Source organism: Pelophylax lessonae (genome assembly GCF_965119305.1).
Source record: "Pelophylax lessonae genome assembly, chromosome: 4".
Taxonomy (NCBI): domain Eukaryota; kingdom Metazoa; phylum Chordata; class Amphibia; order Anura; family Ranidae; genus Pelophylax; species Pelophylax lessonae.
This window is the reverse complement of record NC_138771.1, coordinates 210,423,296-210,446,245: the sequence shown is the minus strand read 5'-3', so window position 1 is coordinate 210,446,245 and position 22,950 is coordinate 210,423,296. Positions and strand designations below refer to the sequence as shown.

The window sequence follows — 22,950 nt, the reverse complement described above, 5'->3', positions numbered from 1 at the left end:
GAATGGGATTGCTTCATTCTGAGCTTAGCTACATCCCCAGTTATGAGGGTGTGCACACTTATGCAACCATAACCATAAGATTTCAATTTGTTTTTTCAATTGAGTTGTACAGTTTATATGTCACATTAAAGGTGGAAAAAGTTCTGAAATTTGTCTTTTTTTTTTTTTTTTACACCAAAACCTGACATTTGGACAGGGGTGTGTAGACTTTTTATACACTGAACAAAATTTGATGGCGTGTGTATAAACTTTAATTATGTATTTTCTCTAGTATAATTTTTTTCACATATGGGCCATTTCGATAAAAGCTGCTTTTAAACTACGCAACTTACCAGTTACAATTACAAGTTACCCCAATTCCAAAAAAGTTGGGACGCTGTGTAAAATCTATAGAAAATAATGTAATGATTTGCAAATCTCGTAAACCCATATTTTATTAACAACAAAGTATATCAAATGTTTAAACTGAGAAAATGTATAATTTTTATAAAAAAAGTAATTTTGAAATTGATGGCAGTAACACGTCTCAAAAAATATCAATAGAACTTTTGGTTTAAAGCCGCTAATAAACATTTCTGGTGCATTAAAGTGTCTCTGTGCTCTGACTTTACATTTAGGATCCACCCACATGCCTGGACTAGCAGCTGGCTCAGCCTCTCAGCAAGCTGTTGAGAGTCTGAGCAAGCCGCTCCCACCCCCCCCCCACCCCCCCACAGCCCAGCTTTGACAGTCAACGACTCTCTGCGCACTAAAGGTGGAAAACTGTGCGATCATCTAGGTCCGTATAATTTAAAAAAAAAAATTTTTTCACAAGCACATACTTATCTTTTAATGTACAAATCCAACTTTAATATGGCCTAATGGTTTATAGTGAAATTCTATGAAATTAATTTGTGTTCAAACAAATGACATGCATTAACGTGTATCAAAAATCGTACGAACTAAAAATACCACAATGTAAAGTGCATTTATATGTATATATGAATAAAATATATGTACAAATGTCCAATCCATAGTTCAGTTGATATACTCATAAGTTACCCGGTGTCCAAAAGCAGTTTTCAATGATGATGGTTCAAGAGTAATTTATCGTATAATCCACCACCAATTAAACTAGCTGCTCGACTCAATCGTGTATATAAAAGCGCCCTGCCCTTTTAACTGGGCTGTGAAAGCTTTCTATACTCACCCAGATGTGCTCAGGCTCTTAATCACCACCAAGCATCTCCTCAACATTCTCTTAAAAGCAATTAACAGTACCTCCAGTGAAATGATGCTCAAAAGAATTTAAGTGGTTGTAACCCAAAAAAAAACTCCCGTCTCTTTTTTAAGGCACAAAATATAGCAGTGCTTTTGCCATATCAAATGTTTAAATGTCCCTTTTTGTGTTCTACAATACCTGGCTGATCCTGTTTGTTCCTGTCTTATCACTCTGTAAACTGACCACATTTTTCATGGCTGCTAATCTCTGTTAGCGTGGTCAGTGTACGTGCCTCTGCCTTCCAGCTATCTCCTCAGTGTCTCTGCAACTCCTACTTCCTCTCTCCCTGTCAGTTCTGTAGTCTTTGTGAGAGCTAATCACCTCCCTTCCCCTCTATTATCCTCATGCCTGTGTATATCTATTCCCTGCAGCTGCTCCAGTGCTTGTAATGTAAAAATGCATGTATTTGATTCCCCCCGTTTTAGGTCTGTGTTCAGTACAGTGGGTGTGTGTTCCTAAAATTATAATGTTAAGTACCTTCTTTGCAGGGCCCTGCTGTGTAGACATGTGACCTCCCTCTGCTAGCTTGCTTTCATCAGAGGGAAATCTTCTCCCCTACCACTGTACTCACTCAGGAGGGGAAGCAGAGGGAGGTAACATGACAGGACAGCAGGGTTTTTCAAAGAAGGTATTAAGCATTATAAATATTAAAAAAAACACTACTGAACAGGGACCTAAAACAGAGCGAATAAAAGGAATTAACCACTTGGAGCCTAAGCCTTTTTCTGACATTTGTTGCTTACAAGTTAAAATCAATATTTTTTGCTGGAAAATTACTTGGAACACCAAAACATATACATTTCTCTATCGCTCATTGACAGACGTAGTCTTCTTGATTCTCAAGAGCTGGGTTATGTTGTCTCCGCAGGAGTAGGACTAGGCAGAATGACAAAACGTTCTGGCTCCACCCTAGGGGGCAGTCCCTGAGGGTATATCCTCCCTCTCTCTGCTACAGGGAATCAGTTTTTTTCTGTCTAGTCAGGAGTAAGGACCTAAGTTCCTTGCTGGGATCTTTTGGTCCTGGCAAGACTTTTTTTCTTTAAGAAAAAGACATTTTTTAGGTAGTTTTCTCCAGTGTTTTTTTTTTTTTTTTTCCTGTGAGATCTTCAAGCAAAAATGCCGGACTGGGCGACACTTGTGGTCACCCCAGCCGGCCTACGAGCGCGTGCAGACCATGGCATTGCGCTTGGTCGGCCGCGACATATTCAAGTAAGTATGCGGGGCCGGGCGACGGGCTGGATGTTGAGATCCAGTGGTCACCCCGGTTTCTGCCTAAAAGCGCGTGCAGACCAGTGCGCTGAGTCGGCCGCGACGGAGTCCCAGTAAAGGGACTGACTTTGCGAGTTAAAAGCTCGCTTGGACGCCAGGACCAGAGAGTCGAGGCGTCCACAAACCCCCACCCCGGTGGAGAGGGTATTGTGAAGAGAGGGTGCCTGTCGGTTCGGTATGGTGAGTAAACGTTCCCTTTTTTCCTCATTTATGAGGCAGTATATATTATGGACCCCTCCATATATGGTCAGTATATATCTGATACTTACAAGTCCCCCTTGTAATACAGCATGTGTTTGTGGGAAGTGGACTTGGTTCAAGAGCTAACACTCTACCCAGCAGACTGTAACATTACAGCAGACATAGGAGGTATAATCCTACCTTATGTGCAGTGTATCTCTGTAGATCCATATGTCACCTCTCAGCAGAGTGCAGGTGGATGTGCTGGGAAGACGATATCGGCGGTCCGCCGCCATTTTGCCGTAGACCGAATGCATATATGTCCTCAGGTCACGCCGGCCGCCATGTTTTTGGAGTCTTATGTCTCTTCTATGGGGGCGGCCATGTTTTGTGAGCCCAGCTTCCTCGTGGAGGGCTGGGAACGCCGGAAGGCGTACACAGGGGGCGGAGCCACGCCTTCTGCCCGGGAAAAAGCAAACAGCTCCTTCCAGTCTGTGTAAAACAGACGCTGGCTGCAGTTTGTTGGAAACTGCACTGCATCGGTTGGTGAGCCTTGGGGGTCCCTCTCTCTCTGGGATCGAGAAGCAGGTACTCTGAGGGGCGCTATTGCGCTAGGGGGAGACACACAAAAAAAAAAAAAAAAAAAAGAAAAAGTTTTTTTTTGTTTTGCTGGCAAAAGTGTCCTGTATTAACATGGACCCTGCCACTCATGTATCTCCTCCGGATCCCCTCGAGGGGTCTGCGGGATCCTCCAGCACCCCATTGACAATTGAATCTTTGTCAGCTATTATGGAAACTTTTGTGTCCCGGGTGGAAGTGGCTTGTCAGGGACAGGGCGCAAGAAAGCGACCCCCGCCTAACCCCTTATTATCTGAAACCTCGGATTCAGACTCTGAGCCCATTTCTGCAGTTGCAGGTACTTCATCTGGGATTGGTGTCTCGGGTCCTGTCTCTTCAGACAGTGAGGAGGATGTTTCGGCATCCGCCATAGCCCGAGAGGAAGCGTTGGTAAACGCACTCATTGTATCTGTTCAAGAGACTTTAAGGTTACAGGGTATTCCATCAGAAATAGCTGAAACTGAGATCCCCTTTGGGACTAAAAAGCGCATCAAAGTAGCAAAGGTTTTTCCATTGCCCAAATGTTTTGGCAATCCAATCGATGAAGAATGGCGTCTGCCAAAACGCACTTTTAATATTTCTAAACGCATTGACAGGCGTTATCCGTTTGAGGAAACCCTTATTAAGAAATGGACAGAACCACCTGTGGTGGATTCACCTATTGCTAGATTGAATAAAGCCACGGTTATTCCTTTAGAAGACGCTCCGTCTTTTAAAGATCCAGTGGATCGCAAGATAGAAGCTATGTCTCGCACCATGTTTTCCTTGATTGGATCAGCTTTCAGGCCAATAATTGCTATTGGTCTGGTTTCGCAGGCTGTAACTGAATGGACCAAGTGGTTACGCCGGGACTTAGAAGAAGTCCCTCAGGCGGTATCAGATTTGTTGGAACAAATGATACAGGGGTTACAGTTTGTATGTGATGCGGCGTTAGACGCCACTCCATTAATGGCGCGAGCATCAGTCTCAGCAGTGGTTCTCAGGCGTACACTGTGGCTAAAAGGTTGGTTAGCCGACCAAGGTTCCAAAAAAGCATTGGCTAATATCCCCTTTTCAGGAGAGCGTCTATTTGGAGCCAACTTAGATGAGATCATTAAGGATCTCACCGGTGGAAAAAGCACCTTTTTACCGCAAAATTTTAAAGCTAGAGGAACTAGTCAAAGACGAGGGCCTTCTTTTTCTGCTCACAAGAGGTTTTTTCGTCCAGCGGGTGAAAAAACTAAGTCCTCCAAAGCTCCTGCAGGAGGAGTCAGGGGTCGTTGGTCGGGCAAGCAAAAGCCCGCCCCCTCCAGACCTGAAGATAAACCATCCAAAGCCTGAAGGTGCGCCCCCACCCATAACTGGGGTGGGGGGACGTCTTCGCCGGTTCCCGGATCCATGGCTTTCCAGAATCCCGGACAAATGGGTTTGCGAAGTCATAAAGTCAGGGTACAAGATCGAGTTTCGATCTCTCCCACCGGCGCGATTCTTCCCTTCCAATATCCGACTATCTCCGGATCGTCTAGAAGATCTGCGGAGAGCAGTCACAGATCTACTACAACAAGGAGTGGTAGTCCACGTTCCTTGGACAGAACGGTTTCAAGGGTTTTATTCAAACCTGTTTACAATACCCAGGAAAGAGGGCAAAGTGCGTCCAATTCTGGACTTAAGAGCGCTCAATTCTTTCGTCAACATAAGAAGATTCAGAATGGAGTCCATTCGCACGGTAGCAGCCTTCCTGCATCCAGGGGATGTCCTAGCGTCCATAGACATCAAGGACGCCTATCTTCACATTCCCATTTTCGCAGGACATCAGCGTTTTCTACGCTTTTCCGTAGAGGAGAACCACTATCAGTTTGTGGCGTTACCTTTCGGTCTCGCCACGGCTCCGCGGGTCTTCACAAAGGTGTTGGCCCCAATGTTGGCACTTCTGCGCCAAAGAGGTATATCGATTCTAGGTTACCTAGACGATCTTCTGCTTCATGCAGAGTCTCCTCAGACCTTGCTACAAAACATAGAAATTACTATGATTTCTTTACAGGAATTCGGGTGGCTGGTGAACCAGCAAAAGTCATTTCTGGTTCCCACCCAGAGGCTCGAATATCTGGGTCTAATTCTAGACACAGTCAGGACAAGAGTTTTCCTTCCGGTAGGGAAACTCCGAAAGATTCAATCAGCAGTCCAGTTGTTACTGTCCAACAGCTGGTCTTCCCTTCGGACTTGCATGAGGGTTCTGGGGTTGATGGTGGCTTCATTCGAAGCAGTCCCATTTGCCCAGTCCCATACCCGAATTCTTCAGCAAGAGATTCTTCTCAGATGGAATCGGAATCCGGAATCCCTGGACAATCAGATCCGATTGAGCAAACAGACCAGAGAGTCTCTGGTTTGGTGGCTTCGGTCTCCAATGCTCAGCCAGGGAAAGTCATTTCTGCCAATATATTGGACGATAGTGACCACGGATGCCAGTCTATCCGGATGGGGAGGAATTCTCGGTCAGTTATCTGTCCAGGGACTTTGGTCCCCGGAAGAATCCAGATTACCGATAAATGTATTGGAACTGACAGCGATCAGACTTTGTCTGATTCACTGGACCGAGCAGCTCCAGGGCAGCCCGGTTCGGATCCAGTCGGACAATGCCACGGCCGTGGCTTATGTCCATCAGGGGGGCACCAAGAGTGTCCGAGCGGCCAAAGAAGTGGCTTGCATTCTTCGCTGGGCGGAACGATTTGTTCCAGCAATCTCTGCGGTGTTAATTCCGGGGGTGGAGAATTGGCAGGCAGATTATCTCAGCATTCAGACCCTGGATCAGGGGGAATGGTCCCTCCATCCAGACGTTTTCCACCAGTTGTGCCTACGGTGGGGCACCCCGGATGTGGATCTGTTGGCATCACGATTCAACAGGAAAGTTCAGAGATTCGTGGCTCGCTCCCGCGATCCTCTAGCAGAAACCGCAGACGCACTGATCGCCCCGTGGGGGCAATACCAGCTAATATATGCCTTCCCTCCTCTCGCGTTACTGCCAAGACTTCTTCGCAGGGTAGAGGAGGAAGGAATCCCAGTAATCCTGGTAGCTCCGGACTGGCCTCGTCGAGCTTGGTACGCCGACATGGTCAGACTGGTGGCGGACGTCCCGTGGAGACTTCCTCTCAGGGAGAATCTACTGTCTCAGGGACCGATCTTCCATCCTGCTTTACGATCGCTGGCTTTAACGGCCTGGCTATTGAGACCCAGGTGCTGAAGGACAAAGGTTTGTCAGCTTCAGTTATTCCTACTCTAGTTGAAGCAAGGAAAGCGACTTCCAGAAAGATTTATCATCGCACATGGAAGTCCTACATTGCATGGTGTGAACCTTTGGGGTTCCGTCCTCGGTCTTATTCGATTAGTCGAATATTGGCTTTTCTGCAACAAGGGGTTGAGCAGAAACTGGCCTTGAGTACTATCAAGGGTCAGGTCTCAGCATTAGCTATCTTCTTTCAGAAGCCTTTGGCTACTCATTCCTTGGTGCGGAATTTCATCCAGGGGGTGCGACATCTGGCTCCGCCAGTGCACGCGCCGTAACCCCCCTGGGATCTTAATTTAGTGTTGTCGGTTCTTCAGAAACCTCCCTTTGAAGATTTTAGGGAGATTCCTCTACCCACGTTGTCCCAGAAGGTGGCCTTCTTGGTGGCTATTACTTCTGCACGCAGGGTGTCAGAACTGGCCGCATTATCTTGTCGTTCACCATATCTGGTGGTTCATAGAGATAAGGTGGTTCTTCGTCCGAATCCATCCTTCCTACCAAAAGTGGTTTCAGAATTTCATCTGAATGAAGAGATTGTATTACCTTCCCTGTGTCCTAAGCCCAGTCATCCTCGGGAGTTTGCGTTACACTCCTTGGATGTGGTCCGGGCGATCAGGGTATACTTGAAAACGACAGACTCGTTTCGCAAGACGGATTCACTTTTTGTGATCCCAGATGGACCCAAAAAGGGGTTGCCTGCATCTGCCGCGACCATTTCCAGATGGATCAGACAGACGGTAGTACAGGCTTATTCTATTAAGGGTCAGGAGCCCCCGTTCCCTGTTAAGGCGCACTCCACTCGGGCACTTAGTGCGTCATGGGCCTTTCGCCATCAGGCGTCAGTGGTCCAGGTGTGCAAGGCGGCTACCTGGTCGTCGGTGCATACCTTCTCTAAACATTATAAAGTTGATGTAATGGCATCGTCTGATGCCTCATTTGGCCGCAAGGTTTTGCAGGCCGCAATTTGAGGAGACCAGTGGTCTACCTCGAGGGTTTTTTTCCGTTGGAAAATTTTTTCTTTTAGTCTCATTCTTTGTTTATAATGAGCCTTTAAAACTTCTAGTTTGGCACCGGTTGGGCCTACTAGATTGGATTTGATTTTGTCAATCCCACCCCTCATTTGTGGCACTGCTTCTGGATGTCCCAGCTCTTGAGAATCAAGAAGACTACGTCTGTCAATGAGCGATAGAGAAAAATGGATTTTTGTAAGAACTTACCGTAAAATCCTTTTCTCTTAAGCTCATTGACAGACGTAGTACCCGCCCCTCTATCATTGAGTTGGGTTGGGTTAAATTCTCTGTACTGCTTTAAACAGAACTGATTCCCTGTAGCAGAGAGAGGGAGGATATACCCTCAGGGACTGCCCCCTAGGGTGGAGCCAGAACGTTTTGTCATTCTGCCTAGTCCTACTCCTGCGGAGACAACATAACCCAGCTCTTGAGAATCAAGAAGACTACGTCTGTCAATGAGCTTAAGAGAAAAGGATTTTACGGTAAGTTCTTACAAAAATCCATTTTTCTCTATCGTTCATCGATAGACGCAGCTTCATGTCTTCAGAGACCATGGGTTATGCTCCCCCACTCAGGAATAGGCACTAAGCAGAAAAAAAGTTTAACCACGCCTATGGGGCTTTCCCTGCAGGCATAACCCCACACACACTCTTATTAGCAATCAGTTTGTTTCTGCCTAGTTTTAGAAATAGGACCTAGCTCTCTGCTGGGACTTCGGAGATTTGTGTTAGTTGGTATAGAGGCCACTGAGTCTTTTAGAAAGTCAGATGTGTTTTTTTTATTTTTTTGTCCTTACCGAAGGTTGGCTAAGTTTTTAGCCTTTGGAGAATTATGGCTTCTTTGCGTTGTCTTCTCACCCCTCATGAATATACTGCTTTGGGACATTCCAATGGTCTCTGAAGAGATGGAGCTGCGTCTGTCAATGAACGATACAGAAAACTTGATTTTTGTAAGAACTTACCGTAAAATCCTTTTCTCTGAAGTTCATTGACAGACGCAGCACCCACCCCTCTACTGAGTGAATGATGTGTTTTTTTTTTTTTGTATTCTAAATACTGCTTACAACCAAACTGGTTGCGGATAGCAGAGTGTGTGGGGTTATGCCTGCAGGGACAGCCCCATAGGCGTGGCTAAACTTTTTTCCTGCCTAGTGCCAATTCCTGATTGGAGAAGCATAACCCAACGGTCTCTGAGGAGATGGAGCTGCGTCTGTCGAACTTCAGAGAAAAGGATTTTATGGTAAGTTCTTACAAAAATCCATTTTTTTTTTAAGAAAATAAAATGGTGATTGTTGCAAAATTTTTTGTCACACGGTTTTTTCGCAGCGGTCTTTCAAAATGCAAAGTAAAGTTAGCCCAATTTTATGTATAATGTGAAGGATTATGTTACACTGTCATGCTTTTAAATTGTGCACACTCATGGAATGGCGACAAACTTCGGTACTTAAAAATCTCCAAAGGCGACACTCTAATAATTTAAACGGTTACCTGTTTAGAGTTACACAGGAGGTCTTGTGCTAGAATAATTGCGCTCGCTCGAACGATCGCAGCGATAATACTTCCACGTGTGGTTTGAACACAGTTTTCATATGCAGGCGCGACTTGCGTATGCGTTCGCTTCTGCATGCCAGCACGGAGGGACGGAGCACTTAAAAAGTAAGAAAAAAAACAAATTTAATTTTATATATTTTTTATTTTTACACTATGCTTTAAAAAAAAAAAAAAATTGGGTCACTTTTATTGCTGTCACAAGGAATGTAAACATTTCTTGTGACCATAATGGGCAGTAACGGGTACTCTTTATGGAGGGATCTGGGGTCTAAAAGACCCCAAATCCATCCCCTGCACTTAAAAGCATTCAAAATGCCAGGTTTGGCTGTTTTGAATGCTGTCCATTTTATTTATTTTAAATCTAGCGCCTTTTTAAGGCTCCAGTACCCAGAAGTGATGTCATGACATTACTTCTGGGTTTTTTTATTGGATTCGGGTCTTCGACCAGCCGACGGATGGCGAGCCATCCCCTCCCACTCCTTGTATTGATAGCCGAGCGGCTGCTGAGCTGCATCTGTTATGACAAGAAAGCTGACCATCGGCTCTAAACAACGGTGCTGGGGTGATGCCTCTAGCTGCAGACATCACCCCTGTACAACACCCTAAATGGGAGGCCGCATATTTGCATTCTGTTGGCGCTGAGGGGTTAAAACATGTAACTTTAACAATCCAAAGGAAATATACTCTCATCTTCAGTGCACAAATCCTGTGCACTGGAACAATTGCCTCCTGAAGGAACAATGCCAGCATGGATTTCACATACAAGTATGTCAAAATAGATGGAGAGCTGAGTGTCTAGGTGTCCATTGGACCATCTGCCACATCCCAAAATAGTGAAATAAAAGAAATGGGGAAACCCCCCAAGGAGGGGGGTCTTTATAGGCAGGAAGTATGTAAGAAGGTAGGTAAGTAAAATCAAAATAGTTTATTGAACAATTGTTAAAAAGGTAACCTGTCACATTGCAGACAATAAAAACAATGAATCGTGCATGGAGGATTAAAGGTGTACCATAAGTTCAATCAGGGGGCCAGGTGGGTCATGAATTGGAGTAACCGACCCAGCAAGCATAGAAGTTTTCTATGCTATGTTATATTTTGTATGTATTACTACCATGACTTCTCTCAACCTGGAACGGCCATAGATGGATCGAAAATCTGTCAATCCTTGCTGATATTTGATCCATTTATGGCCAGTTTCAAGTGGTGGCATACCCCTACATATACCCACTGAAGTGACTGACTGGCCTCAGGTGATACATAGCTGAAACAAATCCTTCTACGTAGGTCCATCCAAATTATAGAATTTACACAGCTTGTATGAGAGAAGGCGGGGAACTGAATTTAAAATCTGCAGAACTTGGTGAGGAGAGCTGGTTGGATGGAAGGGACACGCCCCCTTCCCATAAAACACAGGAACAGAGCCAAGACTGTCAATCACAAGCTGTGTGCGCTGAAGATCACTCATCTTTTCTTGGTGTCAGGAAAACTTGTTAGAAGTGACCCATGCAGGCAGCCAAGTAATGAGGCAACAAAAAGAAATGACAATTAGTGCTCTGGATTATGATCATTACTCAATTTAGAGGGATATTCTTTGCTCATATTTCAGTTCCGTGGTTTACAACCATTTTTAAAGTGGAAGTCAAGTCAAAACCTAACTATGCTTACATCCACACTAAGCCCAATCTATATACACGGTAAAAGTAAAGAGGTCTATATTTTACCTATTCTGAAGTCACTCTTGACAGGTCACATGAATGGCTTCCATCGCTGGCTTTAATGTACAAGAGGGACAGCCAACAAAGGATGCCCCATAGTAAACCTATTAGTGATGTCATCACCCAGGCTCTACAACCATTGTTGATGATCTCTCCTCTTCACTAAAGCTGGCTCTGGAGAGATTGTGTGAGCAATCTCAGAATAGGCAAGTATGGGCATCTTTCCTTTTACAGGGTAGATTGGCTTAGGAATTGGAGTGGATTTAAGCTTAGGTTACTTGCCTTCCACTTTAAGGATCAAGTAAAAAAGCAAGTTTGACATTTTAGGTTATGCTGTGTTAATGGGAGCCTGTAACCAATATAAAGCGGTTATCCCAATATGGCTGCAAAAGTGGAAATACACTTTAAGCAATGTAACTTGTTAACATTTGTGTCCCCAGCCTGTGATTGGACAGTGACAGGGAAGCCGCAGACTGGGATCATACCCCTGCTCACTCACATGTTGGCACGTAAGACACATAACAAACCTCATGCTGCCCTTCCCTCTTCCAGTGTTGTGTGCTTCTCTACACTAGTTTACAAATGGCTGAAACAAAGTCTGATTTAGTTATGTTTTTGTTTTTAAAAGAACTTTAATGTATGTTTCATTATTATTTTTTTTAAGTTATCTGAAGTTTAATTTGAAAGTGGTATTCAAGACAAAAGCAAACCTTTATTATATTGCAGCTTACCCCCCCCCCCCCCCCCGAAAAAAAAAAAACAAAAAAACTTGTTCTGATTATAAAGTGTGATCTGAAGTTTGGCTTCAATTTGTGTGTTTTTAATCTGCTAGAACAGGCTGGTACACATGGGGAAACATTTTACAGGCTTCTGTACACACGGGCCGGACAGAAGCCGGCCTAATTTCCAGTCGAACGGGCATTTTGGAAAACAAGCAACTGGTTGCCATCCAGTAAGCGCTTGCGGCCAATGAGTGTGCTGAATGGAGTGCTCTGGTGGGAACATAATGGCACAGCGGGGGAGATGAGAAAAAAAAAAAAAAGAGAAGCTTGCGTTACTAACTATGCAGTGTTAGTACAGCAAGCTCCCCAAGTTTTTTGGGTTGAACGAAAAATATTACCTGCGTGTACCAATACCTACTGTGACTCCTGTGCTCATTCCTCCAGAGTTATGTCTCGCTAATGCAGGTGGTGTCACTGGCCAAATCACCAGTTGAAGACGGGGTAAAAAAAAACAAAAAAGAATACTGATGCACCCACCACATCTAAAGATTGGTAAGCTGCAGTATATTACATTTTTGGTTTTGGGTTTAATACTCTTTTAAATTTGTAGCTGTTTTAGAATTCATAATATTTGATTAGCCATACAGCTGTGTGGCCCTACCATTTTTTAAAAGCTTCATGGAGTTACCCATATTAGGATTTTTCCTTGTAAGCAGCCAGCACAGTAGCTTGGGGTATACAGGTAGTTGCCTATATACAAAAATTGCAACCAGACCTAAGGTAGTTCTCAAACGGCAAACCATAAACGAAAAGGTAAGTGTTTACTCCCTAGTAAATACATGGTGAAATGTTATGAAAATTTTTGTTTCAAAGTTTGATGAAAGCCTGATTTTAAAGATGTAGTTAGAAAATCAGGCCTAGTGTCTGGTGTAGGATGTGCTCAGAATTTTATTTTGCCATATGGGCAGTGTAGATTCTGTACCCAGAAAAAAAGGCTTTATTTTTCAATGCCTATTGCTTCTTGTCAGTCTGAAGTTAAAGGATAAGTCCACCCTAACACTAAAATACCTGCATCTATAGTTCTCCACAATCTAACACTAACCTATCTAGCCCTGTAAAGAAGTCGGAATACAATAGCTCAGCGGGAGGGGTTCCCCCTATCCACGTGGAGTGTGTAAATAGGGGGAGACAAGTCATTTTTCAGTGGGTTAAACAAAAAATGACTTGTGTATGGTCAGCCTTACTATAGACTTGCACCATCAAAACTGAGAATATTCATATTCTCAAATTCCTTTACTGTAACAGAACCTATTCCAGTTTACTAATGTTTTGTTTTACCACTGTGGAGTATGTTTAAAGCTGCCCATACATGGAATTTATGTGGTCCCTAATGAACTACCGAAATGCAATCTGTGGGTAGCCCTGTCAGCCTCACTCCATTCATCATCCTTTGATTCCAAAAATCAGCCAGATGGAAAATTGTCAGCTGAACAGCACCTTCATCCAGTCAGATGCAGTGGGAGATTCCCCCAGCCACACTGTTTACCATGGATGGAGGTCAATCTGTTAATTTCCAATTGTTCAGCCTGTAGGCTGCATGAAAGATCTACAGGTATACGACTAGCTTTAGACCGCATTCACACTAGTCCGACTTGAACCGCAACTTGTCAGCCTGACAAGTCGCGGTCCGTCGCGCTCCCATTGTGCGCTACAGGAGCCGTTCTAATAGGAGCGACACTAGTCGCTCCGACTTAGAAAAAGGGACCTGTACTACTTCGGGGCGACCTGGAGGCGACTTGCATAGACATTCATTTTATGAAGTCCGTGCAAATCGAGCCAAAGTCGCGCTGCACGCGACTTCACAGCCTTAGGATTGATCTATGGGTAGAGGGTACTTTTTTTCCCAATTTTGGCTACAGTTTGTAAATACAAATTTGTCACACTTTGTTGTTGTCCATGACTGCAGTAAAAGCTTGATGGGAGTTCTATGCTTCCCCCACCCTGTCCAATAAGCTTTGTTTGGAATTGGACTTTAAGCCCTCTTTGGGTAACTGCCACCCTCTTTTAACTGATCACTTAACTCAGAAAAAATGCCCTTTTTACTCCCCTAAAGCTACAGTCATGTCACTCTCTGACTGTGTAATGGTGGGGTCATTTCAGGATTGGGAAGAGGAGTGACGTCAGCAGGATTGGAACCAGAGTACACGCATCTGCAGCGCTGGATTCCTTTTCCCACACCCAGAGGCGGTACTTGAAGGGGAGGGGGGGGGGGGCTAGATGTGGGTATCTTGCTTGACAAGGTAAAGGAAACCAAACTCCCAGGATTCTTTAGAAAGGGGGGGGGGGGGGGTTGCTTGGAGATGTTTGTTACCCTTAAAGCCTATGTTTAAAGTAGACCAATTATAAATGCAAGATTCATCCTCTGTTAGGGCTCTTTCACACGGTCCGCCTCCGTAGGCGGATCCGTGCTGCTCAGCGGGGATCGATCTGCGATCCCCGCTGAGCCGGCGGATGACAGCTCCGTCTCCGCTTGCAGTGCAGAGAGGGAGGTGTCACAGCCCCCGCTGCTCTCTATGGGGAATCAAATGAGAGTGGACCGCCTGTCTGCTCTCATCCGATCCCCAGGACGGATGGAAAATAGGGTTTCCACCCGTCCGGATTTCACGGACAGGATCGGATTCGGATGGCAGCGGGTGTCAGCGGACATGCCACCGCTGACATCCGCTGCTCCATAGGTCTGAATGGGGCATCCGATCAGATCGGCCTAAAAAACTGACAGGCGGATCTGATTGGACCGCCCGTGTGAAAGAGCCCTTAAAGGCAAGCACTGTCAAAGCAAAATGTTTTGACGTTCATTCCAGAAAAGTTTAGACTTTGTGTAAATACATATGTATAGCCGAAACTTTTTTTATTTTTTCTTCAGGAATAGGAATAGGGTTAAGTGCCGGTTCACATTTGTGCGATGCGGGAACGCTGCGACTATGCAGCGTGATCCCGCATCGCATCCGCACCTCTGGCAGTTCACATTGCCATATGCGATACGCAGGGGTGTCAATTTAAAAGTTAACGACACCCCCAGATTCAAGTTCGCACAGAATCGGATCGCACTAGTGTGAACCTTTATGCGATCCGATTCTGCTGCGGATGAAAAAAAGCCTCGTATATTCCGGATGCGGTGCGAATTCAGTCATACAAAGTGTATGGCTGAAATTCGCACCGCACATGAGATCGCATGTAATTTAGGAGCAGTGCGCTCCAAATTACATGCGATCTCCACAATCGCACAAATGTGAACCCGGCACTAAAACTGTCAGTATACTTTTGGTGTGTGCTTTTGTTGGGAGATTCCCCTTACTTACGCTTCTACAGGTGCAAAACGAAATGTAGGGAAATACCCTCAGTTGTCAGAGGGGACCTCCTTACTGTTTTCTTTTAACAACTTTAAAATTTTGGCTGTCCCATAATATTCTGTTCCAGTAAAAATTCACCAGCTTAAATAGAGCGGGTTAGGCTGCCCATACCAGCTGGTTGTACAAAAAGATGGATTTGAGGCGGATGGAGAAATCCTTGTTGCGTCTTTTTATTTTGACAGCAGGGAGACTTACCCATCATCGGAATACACTTACTAATGCTGCAGCCCTATAGTCTGTAGTACTGATCAAGTGGCTAAAATCCAACAGGGCGGTTGTACAGAAGTCGATCGGTAGAACACCGGCGATAAAATCCTAACCTAGGTTAGAATCCTCCTACTGTAAAAAAAAAAAGAGAGTTTTGGGTAAACACTTCAAGGAATTGGACTGCGATTATGAATACTGTTTTGGCATATGAGAAGAATTCTGTAGTGTTGGCTAACAAATTATACCTTTTTACTGCCATAGATTACAATGAAGTTCAACTTCATATGTAGCTTGAATTTGTTTTCCAGGCCTCCCAAATGGCTTTGCAGATGGAGAAAAGGAGAAAGGTATTGAAGTGACTCCAGTCCGAAAGTTGGAACCTCGTAGAAGGTGTGCTTCAGAATCCAGTATCTCTTCAAATAACAGCATTTTGTGCAACTCAAAGTAAGGGTCCATTACAGGCAAAAATGGGAATTTCCCCCCTTTTTTGCATATAAAAAGTGCACTTGGAACTGCCTAAATTTTCTCTCCTTTTTCCCACTGATTTAAAATTTTTCCTTCTCAAAATTTGCTTTAAAAGTGCATGCAATTCTTCCTATAGCCTAATTTCTATAGAGGGTTCAAAGACCATCTCTCCAGATGTTTATTTTGATGTGTATTCTCTGGCTTTTCCACCAAGAATGCGCTAAATTTACTGTCAATTGTAGAATTTTACTAGATCTGTTTTTTTCATCTCAAAATTGAGTTGTAAAAGTACCATCCTTGTAGAATTTATACTTGCCTTTTTAAAACACTTCACGTGATTCTTAAATATTAAAATAAACATTGATGTTGTAAATGTTTGCCTATTATAAAACCCCTTGTCAACCCCCATTTCTATATATTGATTACCCATATATCGGGTCCCATCCCATGGGGGAAATATAAACCTTTTTTCGATTTCGTTCATGGATGGACACAGCGCTCCATAAATCATAACTAGTGGGTTATATTGCCTCCTGCAGGAGTCAGACTAGGCAGAACAAAAAACACCTGCCTATGCCCATGGTCCAGTGGTCCCTCCCCTAGCCCAGCCAGTAAGCGTATGCAGACCGCAGCTACGCGCTAGGTCGGCCGCGACATAGCCTCACGAACAGAGGCTGGTTCGAGTTAAGCGTCTCACAGGGTCGCATACCATACATCTCTTGGCCGACAGCTCCCCTACTACGGTGGTGATGAGTTATGTCAGAAGCATTACCCGCATCAGGGAAGGGTAGGTACAGTCTCTCCCTCTCCTCCTATTTTTGGTGGGTTTCTTTAAGGGGGGATGCAGGTAACCTCCAGGGATGGTCAGAACTGCCTGCATGTTCCCTCCTCCCATCCTTAAATCCCTCACTGAGCTGGGCTCCCCTCCCACTCCCATTCCCTCCTGTCTGGACCTAAAGTCTGGTGGGGGTCCCAGGGCAGAGAATGCAGCAGAGACCCCAGGGGCCCGATACATATAAACAAGGATACTGTTCATGATGATGCTGGGTTTGAATTCTCTGCGCTCCTCCAGTTGGTAGGGTGAGTCTTTGGGGGTCCCTGTTAACTCTCTCTGCTGATGGGTAACCTGAGCCTTGAGGGGATACTTTAGTGGTGCTAAAAGATTGTTTCTCTTACGTCCTCCGACAGTCGCCGCCTCTTCATATTCGTCACAATGGGGTATTAGACTTTGCTCCGAAGGAGTAGCTAGGCAACAGAATATGTTAACATTAAAGCTTTTAACATATCCCACCCTCAAGGGGTGAACCCCTCAGTCAATACCCTCCTACTTCCTGCAACCATATCTCAGTTTCAATGTCTAGCTTGTCAGAATGCAGACCTCGTGAATCTGGCGGTCGACGCCCCGTGGCGTCTGCCTCTTCGAGACAATCTCCTGTCTCAAGGGCCGATATACCATCCTGCTTTACAGTCGCTGGCTTTGACGGCCTGGCTGTTGAGACCGAGGTCCTGAAGGAGAGGGGTCTCTCCCCTGAGGTCGTTCATACCTTGATCAACGCGAGGAAGTCTTCCTCGGGGACGGTTTACTACCGTACTTGGAAGGCCTATTTTGCCTGGTGTGAGTCCAGGGGGTTTTCACCCCGCACGTACTCTGTTTCCCGAGTGTTGTCCTTCCTTCAAACAGGTGTCGATCAGCGTTTGGCGCTGGCTACGATAAAGGGTCAGGTGTCTGCGCTGGCCGTTCTTTTTCAACGTCCCGTGGCTTCCAACTACTTGGTTGGCACTTTTGTTCAGGGAGTGCGGCATCTGGTTCCTCCTAGGAGGGATCCTCTGCCCCCTTGGGACTTGAATCTCGTTCTATCTGTGTTACAACGTGCTCCTTTTGAACAGATCAGGGAGATCTCGTTGTCTATGTTGTCCAAAAAGGTCGCCTATTTGGTTGCGATCACTTCGGCTCGCAGAGTGTCGGAGCTGGCGGCTTTGTCCTGCAAGTCTCCGTATCTGGTTATTCACTTGGATAAGGTGGTCTTGCGACCTAATCCTTCTTTTCTTCCGAAGCGAGTTTCGGAATTCCATCTCCAATGAGGATATTGTCTTGCCTTCGCTGTGCGCGAAGCCTAAACATCCGAAAGAGGTGAGACTACATTCTTTGGATGTTGTTCGGGCGATAAGGGTTTACCTTAAATCGACTGAGTCTTTTCGAAAGACTGATTCCTTGTTTGTTCTTCCAGAGGGTCCTCGGAAGGGCATGGCGGCGTCGGCCTCTACCATCGCCAAATGGATCAGGCAGACCATTAAACAGGCCTATGCTTTGCAGGGGAAGGTTCCCCCTGTGCCTGTGAAGGCGCACTCTACTAGATCTCTGAGTACGTCTTGGGCCTGTCGTCATGGGGCTTCTGTAGCCCAGGTGTGTAAGGCGGCGACCTGGTCGACCGTACACACTTTCACAAAATTCTACAAGGTAGATGTTCAGGCATCGGCGGATGCTTCCTTTGGCCGCAAGGTTCTTAGTGCGGCTGTTCCCTAGGATCACCTGTTGGGATCCCTGGCTGTTGGGATATGTCTTTTATTCCCTGGTTATTTGTTTTTCCTGGGTTGTTGCTCCTGTTGAGCAAGTTTTTTCCTATTGCCCAGCTGGTTTCCTTCCTTTGGTAAGGTTCCTTTCTTTGATGCGGAGACTGCGTTGCCTTACGGCGCGGATGCGTTTCCCACCCCTCATGTTTGCACTGCTTTGGGACGTCCCCATTGTGACGAATATGAAGAGGCGGCGACTGTCGGAGGACGTAAGAGAAAACGGAATTTTTGTAAAATCTTACCTGTAAAATTCCTTTCTCTGAGTCCTCCGACAGTCGCCGCCCCCGCCCCTCTTTTGGGGTTTTGGTTATATACTCTACTGCTATTCCACTGAAACTGAGATATGGTTGCAGGAAGTAGGAGGGTATTGACTGAGGGGACCACCCCTTGAGGGTGGGATATGTTAAAAGCTTTAATGTTAACATATTCTGTTGCCTAGCTACTCCTTCGGAGCAAAGTCTAATACCCCATTGTGACGAATATGAAGAGGCGGCGACTGTCGGAGGACTCAGAGAAAGGAATTTTACAGGTAAGATTTTACAAAAATTCCGTTTTTTGTACTGCGAGGTGTTCCTTTCCTTATAAAGCCTCAGGGTCACATCTCCCCCAGTGACCCCCCCCCCCTCATGGAGGTGGCAGGTCCCTCGGGAAAACCAGCTTCCCATGGTTGCACTGACGGCGGTCCTGTAGTCTTTAGTGTCCTGGGTGGAAGTGGCATGTGGGCAAAGTTACAGAAGGAAGCGTCCCCTGCTTTCCCCTGCTCAGGCTGTCTCATCTGATTCTGAGCCTGTTGCCGCCATGGATGTGGCCATCCAGGGGGACTTAATATTACACACCCTTATCCTTCTGATAGTGAGGATGATTCCTCCATGGTCGCAGCAGCGAATGAAAAAGCGCTGGTAGATGCTATTGTTACTGCAGTGTGTGAGACTTTAAAAATGGAGGATGCGGCTGATGTAGCCACAGACGTGGCTGTGTCATTTGGTACGCACAAGTTGCATCATACTCCAAAGGTGTTTCCTTATGTGCCTTATTTTGACAGGTTTTCCTGTAAGGAATTAGAACAACCAAAATTACCCTTTGTGGTCCCTAAACGTTTTGCTGTACGTGACCCGTTTGAGGAGTCACTTTTTTAAAAAAGTGGGCTAGTCCTCCAGTGATGTTTTCCAGGTTGAATAAAACAACCATGATCCCAGTAGAGGAACCCCTGTTCTTTAAAGCGGAGTTCCACCTAAAAGTGGAACGTCTGCGTATCTGTCCCCCCCCCCCCCCCTCCGGTGCCACATTTGACACCTTTTAGGGGGGGAGGGGGTACCTGTTTTTGACGGAGACCCTGTCCCCACTTCCGTCAGACCTCACCTCTCGACCAGGTACGTCAGAGGTTGGGCCCCCTTCTCCTCCCTCTGCTTCCAGGCCAAATACTGAGCGCAGCGCTTTGCGATTATGCAGGAGTGACCCGATCGTGAAGCCGCAGGGCTTTCCTGCCGGGTTCCCTCACCAGCAATGGCGGTGGCACCTCCTAACAGTCGATGGAAACATCGGCTATGGTGCCGATATCGCTGGATTCCAGGACAGGTGAATGTCCTGATATTAAGTCAGCAGGTACAGTATGTGTAGCTGCTGACTTTTTTAATTTTTAGAGGGGGGGGGGGGAACCCAGATTTAAGGAGCCGGCTGACAAGAAAGCAGAGACTGTTGCATGCAGCATGTTTACTATGGCTGGTTCTGCATTGCGGCTAGTCTTTGCCTCAGCCCTGGTTTCTCAGACCCTAACTGAATGGGCCAAGCTTTTGTGCCAGGGCCTGGGGTGTGAGCAGGTCACCGCTGCTTATATTGATTTAGTGGACCAGTTGGTCCATGGGCTGCAGTTTATTTGTGATGCAGCTTTGGATACAGCTCCTGTGCTGTCCAAACTTTTTTTTCAGTGGTGGTGATTAGGTGCGTGCTGTGGCCTAAGAATTGGTCCGCAGACCAAGCCCCTAAGAAACCTCTCATTGATCTGCCCTTTCAAAACGATCGCTTGTTTGGGGCTACCCTGGAGGATATCTTTTAAGGGTATCACGGGGGGAAGAATATCTTCCTGCCACAGTCAAGGAAAGGGAAGGAGCTTCGCTGCAGATGGGGGGGGGGGGGGCCCTTCCTCAGCTCGTAGAAAATTATTTTGTGCTTTTGAGATGGAGAATAGATCTTTTAAATCTTCCTTGGAGCTTCCAAGCAACCTTGGTCTAGTAAGCCTAGAGATAGCTTCCCCGGACCAGCGGACAAGACTCTTTTAGCATTACAATCTGCCTGCACCCATTATTGGAGTAGGGGGACATCTTCAATGGTTTCCGGCCCCCTCGTGGACTTCTTTGGTGAGCGTCAAGGTGATCCGCAAAATGTTTCTTTTGGGGGTACCCAAAAAGGGGGGCAAAGCTTGTCATTTTTTAAGGTGTGTTTTTTTTTTTTTTTTTTAGGTCCTAAATCTCCTAGGGTGGATTTTAATTGCTGCAAAGGTTCAGGTGATATCCGAGCTACCTAAGGTCCCCCCAATCCTGGTCCAGGGAATTGATTTACCTAGATCTGATTCTATTTCTGACCAGGGTGGTCGTTCCTCTTCACAAACCTAAGGGACCACAGGCCGTGATTCACTGGCTGCTGTCACGCAGATAGTTCTCTCTCCCATTTTGCATACAGGTTCTGAGTCTGGTGGTATCCACCTTCACATACACCTTCTTTAGCAGGTTCGGCTCCACAGGGAGGTACCAAGGCTTGTGACGAGGTCACGGGGTCCTCTGACAGACGCCACAGTTGTCTTACTTCATTTGAATGAGGACATTGTCCCAAGTCGGCTCACCCCAAGGAATTTGCTTTGCAAACCCTGGATGTGATTTGTGCAATTCGGGCTTCTGGCAGCTACTGAGTCTTTTCGAAGGTCAGACTTACTTTTTGTGATTACGGACGGACTAAGAAAAGGGCTGGCCACTTCGTCTTCCATCTCCAGATGGATCAGATAGACGGTGACTCAGGCCTATTCCATAAAAGGTCAGGTTACACCTTTCCCTGTCACGGCGTATTCCACTCGAGCGCTGAGTGCTTCTTGGGCCTTCCATCATCAGGCTTCAATATCGCAAGTTTGCAAGGCGACCACTTTGATGTCCCTGCATACCTTTACAAAATTCTGTAAGGTTGATACTATGGCATCTGCGAATGCTTCTTTTGGCCGCAACGTTTTTCACGCTGCTGTTTAAGAGGGGCGGTTTCCCTCTTAAGGGGTGTTTTTCTTTAAACTTTTATTTTTTTTAATAAAACAGGGCTCCTGTGAACCAGTTAAGGGCTCTTATGTTTAGTCTTGGGTTATTTTCCCCGCCCCTCCTTTTCCTTTTGGACGTCCCACTAGTTATGATTTATGGAGCGATGTGTCCGTCGAATGAAAGAATGGGATTTTTATACTTACCATAAAATCCATTTCGCTGAGCTCATTGACGGACAGAGCACCCAACCCTTCTATCGAGTTCGAATACTGATTGCTACTAAACTGATTACCTTGAGCAGAGAGGGGGGTTATACACCAGCTGAGGATGGACCATGGGCGTAGCCAGGTATTTTTTATTCTGCCCAGTCCCACTCCTAGAGGACATATGGAGCGCTGTGTCCATCGAACTCAGAGAAATGGATTTTACAGTAACTATCAAAAAATCTAATTTTTGTTGTCACGTGCACTGAAATTCCCATTTTTTTTTTTTAGGCTATAAAAGAATTTCTAATCCCAATTACTGTTTTTTACTCATTGAAGTTTAACTCCAATCCTTACATGTATTGTTGTTTCAGTGGTTTTCAATCTCTTTAAATCACTTATCAAATAATACCTGGTGATTCTGAAACTTCGAAAGTCCATGGAGTGCTAGTACAAAATTGTGTAGTGCAAAAAAAAAACAACAAACGAACCCCAGGGCCAGTCATGTGATCAGCTTCTCCTTCTTTTATAATGGACAAGAGCATAGAAATTGACAAATTTTTCAAAGCATTTTAAATGTTCTAATATTCAACACTAGTGTAAGAAGCTTAGACAGGCAGTGTTTTCTTCCAGGTATCACAGCTGTATAGGTAACATTTTAGAACAGCTGAAGAAATGTACCTGTTAATTGAAAAGAGTAAACAGCTGGGCAATGTACACAGTTGAAGAAAAAAATCTTTTTATATTTCTAATGTCATACTATCTTATGTCTTTATCACTCAGTTTTAGTTTACCAAAATGCGGTAGAGGCAAACCTGCACTTGTGCGACGCCATACTATCGAAGACAGAAGCGAGCTAATATCTTGTATAGAAAATGGAAATTATGCAAGGGCAGCAAGAATTGCAGCAGGTACGAAATATTTTTATATGAAATTGCCATAAAATATTTTGACAGTTCAGATCTTTAAAAGACTTGCAATGTATTCTGTAACTTATTGACGACCTCTTTGAGAGGGAAGTTCTTAAATAGAGGTTTATTCGCTCTGGATTTTTATGGTAAGTTGATTTTTTTTTTATTTTATCAAGATTTGGTAGCACCATAGCCATGGCAGACCTTGTCAGATAGAAAAAGCAGAGACTTTATTTAATCCCCATCAGATGGAAGACGATGGAAGATGCAGTAACAGCCTGAAATGTTGCTTCCAGCACTACATTCCTGCTTTGGGTGGTCCCCTTGGCACATAGTGCAATGTGTGGAGCTGCAGGGTGTGCTACA

At 45.4% G+C, this 22,950-nt stretch overlaps 1 protein-coding gene across 5 annotated transcripts in view; it reads left to right on the top strand.

Annotated features, from left to right (window-relative positions):
• BRD1 (bromodomain containing 1) overlaps positions 1-22,950 on the top strand; it is a 145,352-nt gene that overhangs the window by 93,461 nt on the left and 28,941 nt on the right. For 2 of the 5 annotated variants that reach the window (XM_082254448.1, XM_082254446.1), the window contains 2 exons: positions 15,510-15,591; positions 22,457-22,584. In XM_082254448.1, the coding sequence (XP_082110574.1) occupies positions 15,510-15,591; positions 22,457-22,584 (210 nt within the window). Of the gene's footprint in view, positions 1-15,509; positions 15,646-22,456; positions 22,585-22,950 lie in introns of those variants that run through there. The other 3 variants (XM_082254447.1, XM_082254445.1, XR_014225158.1) reach the window with 2 other exon arrangements.